Genomic DNA, 13,941 nt, shown 5'->3' with positions numbered 1-13,941 from the left:
CTTTGACAAGTTTGCCCATGGAGGGTGACATCCCCGTATTGCGTGTGGTGCTACAGTCGTCATCAGCCCAGAACCCCGAAAGTCCTGTCAGACTTGTGAGGCTTTGATATGTACGGAAACCGATTGACAAAACAAGACATTTGATGCATCAATACTACCCTTGGGACTGCCTTTGGATGACGTCAACGAAAACCAGATTTATCTCATGAGCGGGCTTACCCAGGACTCTGGATTACCTCTGGAATATGAAGAAATGGAAAACGATGGCAAGAGAGCTATACTGAAATCATGTCTTGGTACTATTTACTTTTATATACAAATGGCAGTGCTTCACACCTAGAAAGAAGTATACACATATAAGAGCATATTCACAACATGTTTAGAAGCTGTGGCGAGCACGACGGAAACGCTGGAGGCGTTCGAAACGCTTGACGGAGCGCTTGCAACCAGCCGAGCCGGAACCGGAGCCCGAGCCGGAGCCATTGCCAGTGCTGGAGCCGGAGCCAGAACCAGAGCTGGAGCCGGAGCCAGTGGCGGAGCCGGAACCAGAGCTGGACTCAGAGCTAGAGTTGCCGGCGCTTCCAGCTCCTCCGAGGATCTGAGCGGCAGCGTGCTCAGCAGCAACCATGACAATAGCCTGGGTGTTACCAGTAGGCAAGTCAGGGTGGATGGAGGCATCGACGACGTAGAGGTTGTCAGTGCCCCAGACCTTGGTCTTGGTGTCGACAACACTGTTCCCATCGTTGGTGGAACCCATGATGGCACTGCCAACAAAGTGGCTACCAGTGGTGTGCTCGGAGATGAGGCTCTCAGCGGTAACATTGCCGGACAGAGTCAGGGTGCTGTTGGACTTGGAGGCGTACTGGATGAGCTGGTTCATGAAGCTGATGATGGCCTCCTTGTCCTCAGGGGTGGTGAGGTAGGGCTCGGTGGTCAGCTTGGTAGAGCCGTCCGCAGAGATGCCGAGAGCACCGACGGAGGTGAGACCGTGGGTGAGGTAGACCTTGACGCGGATTGTGTCGTTGGCGGGAGAGTTGACAGTACCTTGGACGTAGCGCTTTCCGCCGTCAGAGCCCTCGATGCTGGTCCAGAAGTTGAGGCGCTGTCCAGCCTGGCTGAGAACTCCGGAGCCCTGAGCGAACTCGTCGACGTCTGTCTGGCTGGGAGCGGTGAAGGCAGTGCTGGGCAAAGAGTTGAGAGTCGACTTGGTCTTGAAGTTGACGGTGAAGATGGGGTGGTCCTTGAGGTTCTTGCCAACGGGAAGGTCGATCCATTGGGCCTCGGCAGGAAGAGTGACCTGGGTAGTTCCGCTCTGGACAGTCTGGATCTGCTCCTTGGGGCCGATACCGCTGTTGAACAGAATACGAGGGGAAGAGAGGGCGCCAGCAGCGAGGATGGCAGCGCCACCAGACTTCAAGTTGATGATCTGGCGAACGTTGGGGGCGGTCTCAATCTCGACACCAGAAATGGTGGTACCGTTGCGGATGGCGCGGATGACCTTGGCGTTGAGCTGCAACTTGAAGTTGGGCAAAGCCTGGGCAAGGGGAAGATAGTCACGAACGGGGCCGCCGCGCATGCCGTTCTCGATCAACCAAGGGGGGTGAGTGAAGACAGCCTCCTTCTTGTTAGGCTCAGCGAGACCGTCGACCTCGGAGAAACCGTTGCTAGCCAACCATTGGGACATGACGTCGTAGGCGCCCTGGTCGTAGCGCTTTCCGTCCTTGCTGGCGAGAATGGTTCCCGGGGTGCGCTCGTAGAGCTTGTTGGCAGACTCCTCGACGTTGCTCCACTTCCAGCCCGTAGGCCACTTGTCGTCAAAGTCATGAGCGGGAGGCTTAACCCACATCATGGCGTTGACCATGGTAGAACCGCCGAGAAGGCAGCCAGCTTGAGAAGCGGTATCCGTGCAGTACTCGCTGGTCTCCTTGGCGGTCGCGAGGTAGTAACCCATGGCAGGGACGTCATATTGGGTGACCGTGTTGTTCCAGTCGACAGTAGCCTTGCCACCGCTGGAAGCCAAAGAAGGTCCTCCGCGCTCAAGGAGAAGAACACTCTTGCCGGACTCGGCCAGACGCTCGGCGACAATGAGACCAGCAGCACCACCACCAGCGACGATGTAGTCGTAGGTAGTGTTGGAAATCGTGGTGGTGATCTTGGCGGGAACGGCCGTGGAGGTTCCGTTGCCAGCGGTGGGAGTAGCGACAGCATCGGATGCCTTCGCAGCCCAAGTAGCGTAGTCAGCGGACTTGGCACCGGCGAGGTTCGCACCGAAGAGGCCGAAACCAGCACCGTGGTAGTTGAGAGCGACGGAAGCGCTGGTGGTGTCGGAAAGGGCAGTGGTCGAGTAAGCCCAGCCAAAGGTGGTATCATCGGAGGTACCGGTGAAGGTTGTCGAGTCACCGGTAATGCAACCCTCGCAGACGAAGGTGTAGGTGAAGGCAGTGGCATTGATCGAGGTACCAGACTCAATGGGCTTGAGAGTGATGCCGGAGTCGGTCACAACGTCGGGATTCGAGTATCCTGATGCCTTGCGGATGGAAGTCTGGATAGATTTTCCGTTGGGCCACGCAACAACAAGAAGCTTGTTGGTCATGGGACCACCAAGCGAGACGGAGGCCCATCCCGCGGTGATGGGAGCAGAGATTTGGCCGATGAAGTCCTTGCCAACAGTTGATGGCAGGGCGATACCGAAGGAGAATCCAGAAGTCTCGGTGTACCTCTGGAAGGTGATGCCGGTTGCGGAGTCGACATACGAGGTTGTCTGCTGGGCGACCGCAGCCGCAGCCAAGAGCCCCGTTGTAAGGAGGGACTTGAACATGATGAATGATTGTAAGGTTTGCTGCTTGGAAGAGAATGTGTGGTTCTAACGTCGTTATGTGGGAATGAGGCGTTTGATGGGAAATGAACGGAACACAAGAGTGTCAAAGAGAGTGTACACCCGTCACAGATGGGCAAAAGAAAGTGGAACAGCAACCAGTGCAAATGGCAACAGAAATGAAGTTGTTGGAGAGAAGGATCAAGAGCAAAGGAGGGCTGCCTGAGAAGGTGTGCCAATGATTATATGTGTTTTCTTCAACGACAAGGCATGGCTAAGGAAGCCCCAAATCGGGACTGACTGCTTCGAGGTGCCATGGCTAGAGCCTAGCCCCAGTTTCCAGCCCCGTTTAGGCGAGGGGAGGGGGTCAGCAATATGCATCTGATATTGTAGATCCGCACTCCTCCGGCCAAGAATGTGGGAATCGTCGGGACCCGGCAGCGTGGAAAGTGGTGTAGCTTGGTATCATGGCCTGACGAATGGAAGATGAGCCACGGGAGACGAAGTTGGGCGAATAGGGGAATGTTCAATAGTAAAACTAGTCATTCGGATAGAAGTGCGAGGTCCGTCGGGTGACGTCCGCTCGGAGGGCCATCCCGGAGCGCGATCCAGACCCGGCCGAGGTAGGCAAGCAATGCCGGTGCTACGGCCCGGGATTGAGTGCCCTCTACCTTACGACATGGCAGGTTCGATGATGCGCTTGCAGCACATGGCCCCCTAGGACGGACATGGGTCTACGAGGCTGACCCAGCTACAACGTAGGCCGTCTATCCGTTCTCTGATCATTGATGTGATGGTCCAGTGTCCACGCGCCAGGGTGGATATCGTGGTTGGGTGCTGTACCCCAGATATATTAAAACTCAGGGGTTGCTTGGCTATGCGAAACAGAAAAATGCGACGTCGTCCGGAGTTAATAAACGCACCCAAACATCACTGGCCAACATCAGGGCCGCAAGTGGGGGGTTCAGCCGCCCGAGGTCCAAAAACAGTGCTCTTATCCAAAGAAAGGGGGAGGAGGGGGAAAATACTTACCCGCTTCCGGCATCCCACTGCCCAGATCAAGGACTCTCAATCTCTAGCTCCAGGTCTTCCCACGCATTTCAAGGGATAAGGCAGAAAATAAATTGGAAATAAACTGACGTTGTGGGCGTGGGTGGCATGGGCCGCGCGCCTGATTTGGTCAGCTCAACCTAACAACACGGGCCGCACGTTCGAAAGCTGTCAGCCTACTAAGTTAAACTGTCAAGTTGATTCAAGATTGTTAAATCCATCAACCGCTAGGCACGCTGGGGCCACCGCTTCTCTTCCTCCTTCATTTCTTATGCGAAGTGCAGCGTGCTTTGACCCTTCACCGTCCCCCTCCCTGCGGATCTGCTGCATGCCATGCATGTTCAGAGCTTTTGCAGAAACTGGGATTTTTAATGCCCTGGTCCAATCTGGCGCCCAGCAGATCCTTTTTTTGGTCTTCACTTCTAGGAAAAGCCTTCAGTTTCTACAAAGACAGCCGGGCGCAAACTAATGAATTCTCGCCCCCCAAGAAGCGTACTGGACAAGAACAATGTCAATATCACCAACAAAATGCAAAACAGGATTGTATATCCCCAGTCTGCATTATGGCAAGAGCAGGCAGGAGCTTGACAAGTATACCGTAATTGTCCTCGGTTGGTTCAAAGCCGCAAGGCGGTTGTTGTCTCGAAGCTTGGCATCAAAATCCCCCATTTGACCAGGAGCAATTGTGTGTTCTGCCGCAAAGGGATAGGCGTTCACAAACATTTGAAGACAAGGACCCCTCTCCGCCAAAAGTGCCTGATTGGGATGCCGATCCCGGTGTGTCTCTGCTTACCGCTGTCAAGGGATGAGGGACCGACCCCATCTCACAACCCAAAGATCGCCCCTAACTGGCCATCACCAACGCAGGGATATGCAGGGATGGCAAGTGGATATACCGAGACGTGTGACACTGGTCCACGGATACTCTCCGAAAAGGGTCAGTCTCAGCTGAAGGAACCCATTATTTCACAGATTGTTAAATGGAGAATTCATTCCATTCATCAAAATTGAACATTGATCACCGACAGAAGTAAAGCAACCTGATTGGGAGGCTCAAATTCATTCTCCACGGCCGGCAAGCTACCCGTCGCTAGGTCGCATGACGTAGTATAGATCTAGAGTATCTGTAGATCGTGCAACTCATTTATCGTCCCACATCACCTTCATGGTGACAGGGAACGGCCAAATTTGGCCCCAATCCTCCTTCAAGTACACAAAGAAACCACCAGGCCTTGGGACTTTCTTCAAAAGTCCCTGAGGGCCCGGTACGCGCCTGACGTTTTTCCTCCGGAAAAGCGCTCTGAACATCTCTGTGAGAGCAACTTGGCTTGCATCGCGGCCCAGGCAGGAGTGTGGGCCGAGGCCGTAGTGTATGTAAGAGTCAATCGGCCTCCGCGGGTTGACCTCCTCCGGCTGCGGGAAGTGCTTCGAATCCTTTGCAGCAGAAACCTGGAAATCATATGAGATGGAAATTCACAATAGTCTCGGTGGGCGGTACGGATACTTACGAAACTAACAAAAACTTTGTCGCCCCGTCTCACAGGCACTTCTCGACCATCATCCTCCACGATGACGTCGTCTTGGGCTGCCTCACGGTAGGAACCAAATGTGCCTGCAAGCCGGATACCCTCCATGGCGTACCCAAGCAATACCGCATCGGACTCTTTCGTGGAGGGTGCTAGGGCAACGGCATGGATTTGATCAAGATGGGCCGAGCCTGGAGACGAGAGATAGTAATCAACCGCTTGAGCGAACTGGGCGTAGGTTAGTACATGAACATGATTTCTAGCATTGACAAGAACTTACGACTTGGGCTTGGTTCGGAACCATAGCTCCTGATGTAGGCAGAATCTGGCTCCACGCGATGTCATAGGTGCTGAGGCCGGCCTTGTCGAGGCCCTTGATCATGTTGGTTCCGTATGATGCGAGGGGATCTTGCTTATCCGCCGAACCAGTGAAGATCCCGCGAAGCCCGGTCTTCGTAGTGATTTTGACATTCGTCTCAATCAGCTTGCCTAGCGACTGTGCTGCCTCCTTGGCAGCCTGTCGGAGAGGGAAAGACTTGGCTGGGTCGATGTCGAAGAAGATGCACACGAAGATGACCGCCAAGATTTGATACATCTCCTGCTCAGTGAAGACGCCTTTGGGGTTCTTGTTGGTCTTCAGAGGAAGATTAAACACCCTGGCGGCGAAGTGGACATGGGCGATGTTGCCCACGTCCCGGATAATGTCAGCATGCGTTTGACCGGCAAGCTTGTATGACTTCTCGCGGAGGAGTTGCTCCGTCATCTCGGCGTAGAATTTCTTGACATGAGAACCCCAGTCGTCTTGATAGAGTTGGGCGCCCATGCACTTCTTCTGGCTCGTGTGGAAATCAGTGTCTCCGGAAAGCATGAAGCGGCTTCCACCCTTGCCCATGAGGAAGGACAAACCATCATCCCATGTCACCTTGTATCGATCCTGGCTGTCCAAAACGTACTTGACGCCGCCAAACGACACAATGTCGGTCCTCGGTGGGGTGGGCTTGGGGCGTTCAAAGTCAAATTGGTCGACTCTCCCCAGGTCCGTGAGAATCTGGTGGTTTTCCGGCGGGATCACCATGGGGTAATGCGCGTACACAGAGTTACCCTTGAAATGGTTGGGGAAAGCTCTGAGAAACAGCTTGTAGAAAACACAGCCGTGGTTGACATTCAAGTCATACTCCACCTCCTTGTACCCCCATTGGGTCAAGTGTCGGGGGTTGTAATCAGTGGTGTAATACCTGTCACCGCGAACAAGGCACACAGCGTCCGAAAGAACGACACGTGAGATGGTGTACGTGGGAGCAATGCCGACACCGGGTGTTAAGGGAGCCTTTGCCTCCTCAGCGACGAGACCAGGGTACAGTTCAACGTAGTCTGGGTGCTGGTATAGATTCTTGAGCTGGTCTGCGACAGCCGGGTCCGAGTTGATGTCTTCAAAGCGGTCGTAGGGCTTGAGACCAAAGTGCTTGCGGAACTCGTTTAGACCAGCAACGTTCCACTTGCGTCCTTGCAAGATGCCCATGATCTCCACAGGCCGCATAACTTGGGGAACATTTCGAGCTCCAAACGCTCCGGCACAGTCTTCGATCGCGGAGCTGATGCAGTCCACGAGGTCGTCGTCGTCAAACTTTCCGTCATCGCCTCTTTCGTACTCCGCAAAAGTACGCAGTGCAGGGTCATCTGGAATAGACTTCTCGAATTGTCCGAAAACGCAGGCCATCTCTTGAGGAGACATTTGCCCCTTGTTGCCCAGAAGCTTGCTGTAGAACTTCTGAATCCACTTGTCGTCCTTGTCCGAGATACACGAATGCCATCTGTAACAAAGGTTAAACTCTGCGGAGTTGACATTGCCAGTACCTGCTTCGGCTCCATCAGGTGTGCCGGCATCGATACCAGCCTCTTGTCGGGGATCAAGAGTCCAAGTTGTGTTGGTCCGGTTCAAATTGACAATGTTGCGTACGTAATCGACCAACGTAATATTGATGTAGAGGCCAGATGTCACAAGACGTGCGGTCTGGAACAGGTCTTCGTCGTACTTCTTCAGAGCTTTGGTGAACTGCTCCCCGCTGAGACTGTCACCTGGTGGTGTGAATCTTCCCCCCTCATTGATTGCAGCCAAATTCTCCGCCACATGATTGTGGAACCGGTTGAACATGATCAAGAGGACACAAACGCCTGGTGGCATTCCGATCAGACGCTTGTCAGCGAAACTATCGGCCTTGAGCTTGCCATCCTTGAACGTCCTGATTGAATCTTGCATCTCCTGGTTGCTTCCATACAAAGGCGAGAGATCCAGATATGCAGACGTTTTCGACTTGGTCATATCTTTGAAGTCCGTCCAGAAAAGATCTGCTATTCGTCAGATTATGTCTCGGGCGATGTTTCGTCATGAGGAAGTGACTCACCGTGGATGACGATGGTCGCCCAATACCACAGAATACTCGAAACATTATTGGGGTGTTTCTTGTAACTGGTGCGGCCCATCACGGAATCGAAGATCAAGCCAGGATCCGGCATAGCGCCGAGGGTGACAATGCGAGGCTTGACAGACCGGGCATAAGGCCCTCCGGCGGCTCCTAGCCTTGGTAGCATTGGATTCTACAACCTTATCGTTAGATCACATTGATGGAACTTTATTACCACTCAACTCACATTATAAGATCCATCAGCACGGCGATATTTGAATTCATCGCCCATATACAGCATCGGAGGGTGATCGAGTGATCCCCACAGTTCTTCAATGAAGGTGTTTGTTAGTTGCTCTCGTAGGCGAGAGTTATGTGGGAGCTTGGCGACAATCTGAATGGTCCGTTCCATGATCATGGTTTTGTCATCTTGGATCTTCTCCCCTTTGATCTTGGATTTGATGATCTGGACTAGTGTCTTGAGATCTTCTCTCGACGTTAGTATTTGCCCAACTTCACAGTACCAGCAAGGGGATCTACCAACCTGCGGCCTGTAGGGCTTTCAGATTCTGGACCATGGTAGGTCGAATAACTTCTGAAGGATAAGTCCCATCCCCGCGCTGGGTAGGCATTGGTCGCTTGGAGGCTTGGCGTAGATTCGAGAATCCCTTTTTCTTGACATCATGTGAGCCATATCGAGCGGATGCTCGGCTTGGGCCAGGTTGGGGCTTCTCTTTGCTGGTAGCAGCGTTGGTGCGCTCGTGCTCATCAGCGCCAGCGCTTGAATTGCTTCCGTTTCTGTAAGATTTCATCGTGCAATCATCAATTGTGAGCAATCCTTGTGATCAGGTGCAACGCTCTGTCAGCGCTGTTTTGTAGGGCGACCGCGTCTATTTATTATACCTTCCAGTTGGAGCAAGATGTGTGTAATCCATATGTCCGCCATTCGATATCTCCTGCTTCGGTCCATGCATAATTGCTTACTACAGCGGTGGTGGAAAATGGTTTATGAGCACAAATGCCAAATGTGACACAATACGATCGTCTCTATCTGTCTCAGATAGTGTCTAAGACAAGTATGTTCCACGTCGGCGGCCAGTTACGCGACACCGGTGGTAGATCGGTCAAATAAACAGCTGCAACCGTCCATGATAGCTCCGTTCGTGACCTGACGCCCGTACCGCCTTACATGTGGTACCGGCGTAAGGGAGATTGATCGACCTGACCGGTGCCGATCATTTCCTCGCGGTAGCTTCCGAAGCACTACTTTGGTGTTGTGAGACGTTTCTTCGGGAACCGCTGCGCGGCGATGCTTTAACGGGATAGTGGGATAAGGAGAGTTACCGGATGTGGTACACAACGTCCATGGTGTTCCGAGTGGAACTCCTCCCTCAACTTAAGAAGCTACTCTGCCGCTCAACAGGAGCTTGTTCGGACCACTAGAAGCTTGCATAGCACTTGAGAACGTTTCACGTGTACCCGATCTTCGGTACGTTCTGTTCGTATATGTTGTGCAATGAACGTCGTGAGTTCAGACTTCACTGTTGCAGTGTTGCTCAATCTCCATTACTTGCTATGATTCCTTCGAGGTAGCATCCTCCAACGGAATGGTTTGCATGTGGCGTTCTGAAGACTCAAAAAGAGTTTGACTAACTATCAGCTGTGTCTTGGAACCCAATTCATCGCAGATCAGGCAATTATTTTCGGGCGTCATTGACGTCACATTAATCACTATCTTGCCTATTCGAACTGTCTCGCGCGGGATGCTAGAGTAGTAGTGAGACCTGGCTCAACCATGTCTCGTGCCCCTATCGCATACCCGCATCTTTCCTCAGGGTTTGGACAACATGAGTTAAGGTAGTAGGGCGTAAGGGCAGGTCTCGGAACAAGCGCGTCCGAAACAAGAGCTTACGCTTTCCGTTTCTGGTGTCATGTCTCGAGGATTGCTAAGCTCGAAAATTTTCTCCCTTCCCACCAAGACATGGAAAATGATTGTGTCTCTCTTCACTGAAAGAATAACTCAGGCACGCCTCAGAATGCTAGTGCGAATTATCCGCGGTCCGAAAACTTCCTTTCCTGGGCGCGGATAGCAGATCTGTCTCAAACTAATCTCATGGGGCGTAAGCTGGGGGAGCAATAGGACCGGAGTTAATGCCGGATGTGATCACCTGTGTTTTCTTGTTGATTCGCCGACTCGCGAGTTTTTGAAAATTTGACATGCCGTAGAGACTCGTCACACTCGTACTTGCGCTAGCCCGTGCTTTACGTGTCTCGGAAGGCTTTTGGCCAATGAGTGCCTCTATTCAGAATCCAACCCTCTACTGCTGGCGAAGATCAGCGTTGTTCTTATCCTGAATACAGCTTAACGGAAGGAAAGCACGTGCTAGCGTAGGGAGGATCTGGCGAGTTTGTACGGTATGTAGGACTTTTTACCTGTTCTGTTGTGCCTGTCTACTAATACGATATCTTGTCTTATCCTTCGAGTGAAACAGACGTATTAGTTCGGCTTGGTGACGCAAATCAGATTCGAATTGTCTGCTTGCATTTCGATGAGGGCCATTAGTTAGAAACATGCAGACTTCCTGACTTTACGCTGCACCTCAATCAGTACATAACGGGCTACGGAGTGTCTCAATCCAGGGCATCGTGCCAAGCCTTCTGTAGTACCCATGATTGTATATGAAAATTAACCCTCGCCAGCATTGGTTGCTTCACCTCCCACCAACAGTGTCCAGCTATTGTTGGGTTCCGAGAACTGCTTTCTTTGAAAATTTGTCTCCTTCTATTTTCACAATGCCGAATCACTTACGCGATCCATCAAGGAACAATCAACATCCACCAAACACAGCCGCTGCAGATGGTCAATGTGGCAATGGAGCTTGTAGGGGAGGTCAGCATGGTGGTGGTCGTAGGAAGCTGATCCTATGTTTTGATGGTACCGGCAACAAATTCCGTGGAGATGACAGTGACAGCAATATTCTCAAAATTTTCCGCATGCTCGACAGCAATGCAGATGACCAATGTAAGACTTTTTGCATACAATCAATTGCTTTTGGAACGATGAGGCTGACGGGGTTTCTAGATCATTACTATCAGCGTGAGTGCCGCCGCAATTGCGTGAAAACTCCATGTCACTGAAAATATTCATCATCATAGCCGGTATCGGGACATACGTTGTGTCAGAAAACCTGACGCACAACGGTGTTAGAGCCAAATGCAGGTCCTGGTACCAGATGGCTAAGGACTCTGCGGTTGGCTCCTCGTTCGATCAGCACGTTGTGGGGGGATACCGATTCCTGATGAGATACTACTCGCCAGGAGACGATATCTACATGTTCGGCTTTTCCCGAGGCGCCTATGTTGCTAGATTCCTAGCAGAGATGTTGGACTTCGTCGGTCTTCTTGCCCATGGTAATGAGGAAATGGTCGCTTTCGCTTGGAGCTCATTCTCTCAATGGCAATGCAGAAGAACAAACTCGACACCGGAAGGTAAAGAAGACAGAGAGAAGATGTATCAGTTTCTCAAAGGCTTTAGGGAGACATTCTCGCGACCGATTCGACGAATCCGCTTTTTGGGGCTCTTCGATACCGTGAACAGTGTACCGCGCTTCGAGACAGCGTGGATGCAGCGCAGCAAGTTCCCGTATACAGCACGATCCTCTGCAAAGGTCATCAGACATGCTGTCAGCATTGATGAGCGACGCGCCAAGTTTCGACAGGACCTCATTTACCAAGAGCCCAAGAAGAGTCGGAAGAAAACCGTAGCCAAGCGAATGATGGAGCATCACCCTTTCAACGAAAAAGTGCAGGAATTTCAAGAAAAGTATCGACCAGGTCGGCGATCAACACTTGCACCCGATGACGCCGTGGCGAAAGAAGACCGTGGTAGGCGCCGAGTCCATCAACAAGAAGAAGATGCAGACCATCCCGCTCCTTTCCGCAGCCGCTCCAGATCCAGATCTCGAGCAACAGATCGGACAGGCCACGCGTATACGGATCATGACGCATCGTCCATCAACTCCAAGCCGCCCATGGAGGACCTCACCTACGACTCGGACGACGACGAAGCCGACCAGGATGTTGATGAGGTGTGGTTCTCTGGAGGGCACGGCGACATCGGAGGAGGATGGGATGCCGTTCCTGGCCGTAAGAACGCCAGCCATATACCTTTGGTGTGGATGGTGAGAGAAGCTATGCGAGCAGGATTGACTCTTGACCTCGGCCAACTCGAGTACCTGGGCTGTGTCCAATCAGTAGCCGGACCAAATCCCCAGACTGCAAGAGAGTCGCCGACTCCCACGCCGTGTGAAGCGATCGCAGTTCCGGAAATTCATGTCGACGCCCCTTCTCCCCCTATCGGCTCTCGGCCCGCATCGCCAACCGGTTCGGTGACAGAGAACGCAGGAGATTCGGAAACGTCAACACACAACTGCACCGTCACACCGTTCAACGAGATGATCCAGACGGCACATGAAGCCAAAATCCACGATTCTCTTGATTTTGGATGTGGCATGCATCGAGCCAGCGTCTTCATGTGGCGAGTGATGGAGTATCTCCCATTTAGGAGACTAGACCTCAGGCCAGACGGCAGTTGGAAACCAATCAGATGGCCATTGCCGCGAGGGGAAGTCCGCGATGTTCCCGACAAGGTAAGGATTCACGGAAGCGTGATACGGCGAATGGAGCGTGATGAGAATTACAGACCTGGGAACTTGATTGTCGGCGGAGGTGGCAGAGGCTGTCGAGTTGCGCCCAAGGAGTACGGAATAGGGCAATGGGTTTGTGTCAAAGGCAGCGGTGATGTTATTGACGAGGTTTGGGTGCGGAGGTCGGAAATTGAGAAAACCTAGCTGAGACAACATTGTATCAGGTGAAATTATTAGTTGCTACGTTTTGGGAATCATGTCGACTCGTCGTTTGTAGCCGTCAAGATTCGCTTGTGAAGGAGCAATTGCTTAGTAGCCATCTGGTACTTCCGTGAGACGTTATGCTATGACCCATAAGCGACTTCATGAGAAGCGAATAATTAGATCAAGTCAAGGAGCTGAGGACGAAAGACACTGATTACAAATGGCAAACATCCCAAGTTGCACAAGGAATGGGCGGGCGGAAGGGCAGTGCCCGAACGCTACTGCATCCTCAACTGACTGAATGTTAGTAATTTAAGCGCATCTTGCTTCTGGTGTTGGTCTTTTATACTCATCTACCCTGTCGGATGATCTCTGAGAGAGCGAGTGAACAGAAATATGATCTCCGAGTCAGCGTTCATGCCGGCTCGATTAGATGGAGTTTTCTAACTAGTACTTTTTGCTGCGTAAAGACTTGCTGCGCAAAGCATGTCGTTGCATTTTGAGAGAGTCAAGGAAATGATACACCCTGGGGCCTGCTGGTTGGCGTTGTCGGGGCCGGGCCGGGCCGGAGGTGACTGATACCTAACCGGCCACGACGGTGGGGTAAAGTTGCACGGTTGAGACCCTTGTGCAAGGCCTTTGCGTCATTGATTAGCAAGCAAACTCGCTCGTATTTTCAATATGTCCAACGTTGTTTTGTGTTTTGCATGGCGGCTACCTAGCTGTCCTCGCTTGCCTGGGTTCAACTGCCCACGTTGGCGGGTGTTTGTTTCGTTGTTGCCGCCGGGAATAGCGTCCTTGTAGAGTTCCACTTCCCGTGGACCCCCCACACACACGGATACATAGAGAGCACGCTGGCACGCTGGCTTCATCGGACTTGGAGTCTTCTTCTTTGGGATCACGCCATAGTATTGCTGAATGACGAAGAAGGCCATTTCCCTATTTGCAAAGCGCAAGCTGTCATCGTCCATTTAAGCTTCTGGAGCCGCTGTCTGCACCCCAGTCCCGATTGGTCGTTGTTGCGCGTGGCATGAGATCTGCCATCTGAGGCTGATGAACTCTATCTCTCTCATCTTGAAATGCATCTTTGTTTGCATCTACATGTGCACTTTCCTTCGATGATGTACAGGAAATCTCACCACCCTGTTGGATTTTGTGCTGCAGCAGTCGTTGTGGATTTCTAAGCATCGCCTGTCGGCACTACAAGGTAAGGTAAGCTCGAGGATGTGCACCAGCTCGGATGTAATCCCTCCCGAGGCGCACGCATAAGGAAGACCAGCGGCTCTCCCTCCCCCCCC

The 13,941-nt window shown here is 52.4% G+C and overlaps 3 protein-coding genes across 3 annotated transcripts; 1 reads left to right on the top strand and 2 right to left on the bottom strand.

The window, feature by feature from the left end:
* Positions 1–379: 379 nt before the first annotated feature.
* CORC01_09585 (GMC oxidoreductase) lies at positions 380–2,818 on the bottom strand (the record flags this gene model as incomplete). The annotated part of the gene is made up of 1 exon (XM_022621214.1): positions 380–2,818. One exon carries the CDS (start codon positions 2,816–2,818, stop codon positions 380–382), a length of 2,439 nt encoding a protein of 812 aa, XP_022472223.1.
* Positions 2,819–5,005: 2,187 nt separating this feature from the next.
* On the bottom strand, positions 5,006–8,605 carry CORC01_09584 (linoleate diol synthase; the record flags this gene model as incomplete). Its single annotated transcript, XM_022621213.1, has 6 exons — positions 5,006–5,314; positions 5,374–5,619; positions 5,672–7,737; positions 7,794–7,986; positions 8,041–8,279; positions 8,338–8,605. The coding sequence occupies 6 exons, from the start codon at positions 8,603–8,605 to the stop codon at positions 5,006–5,008; spliced, it is 3,321 nt and encodes a 1,106-aa protein (XP_022472222.1).
* Positions 8,606–10,586: 1,981 nt separating this feature from the next.
* Positions 10,587–12,643, top strand: CORC01_09583 (uncharacterized protein; the record flags this gene model as incomplete). Its single annotated transcript, XM_022621212.1, has 3 exons — positions 10,587–10,815; positions 10,876–10,890; positions 10,950–12,643. 3 exons carry the CDS (start codon positions 10,587–10,589, stop codon positions 12,641–12,643), a joined length of 1,938 nt encoding a protein of 645 aa, XP_022472221.1.
* Between the last annotated feature and the right edge of the window lie 1,298 nt (positions 12,644–13,941).

The sequence above is a fragment of the Colletotrichum orchidophilum genome (genome assembly GCF_001831195.1).
Source record: "Colletotrichum orchidophilum strain IMI 309357 chromosome Unknown Scaffold_88.1, whole genome shotgun sequence".
NCBI classification, from domain to species: Eukaryota; Fungi; Ascomycota; class Sordariomycetes; order Glomerellales; family Glomerellaceae; genus Colletotrichum; species Colletotrichum orchidophilum.
This window is presented reverse-complemented; position numbering and strand designations above follow the sequence as displayed.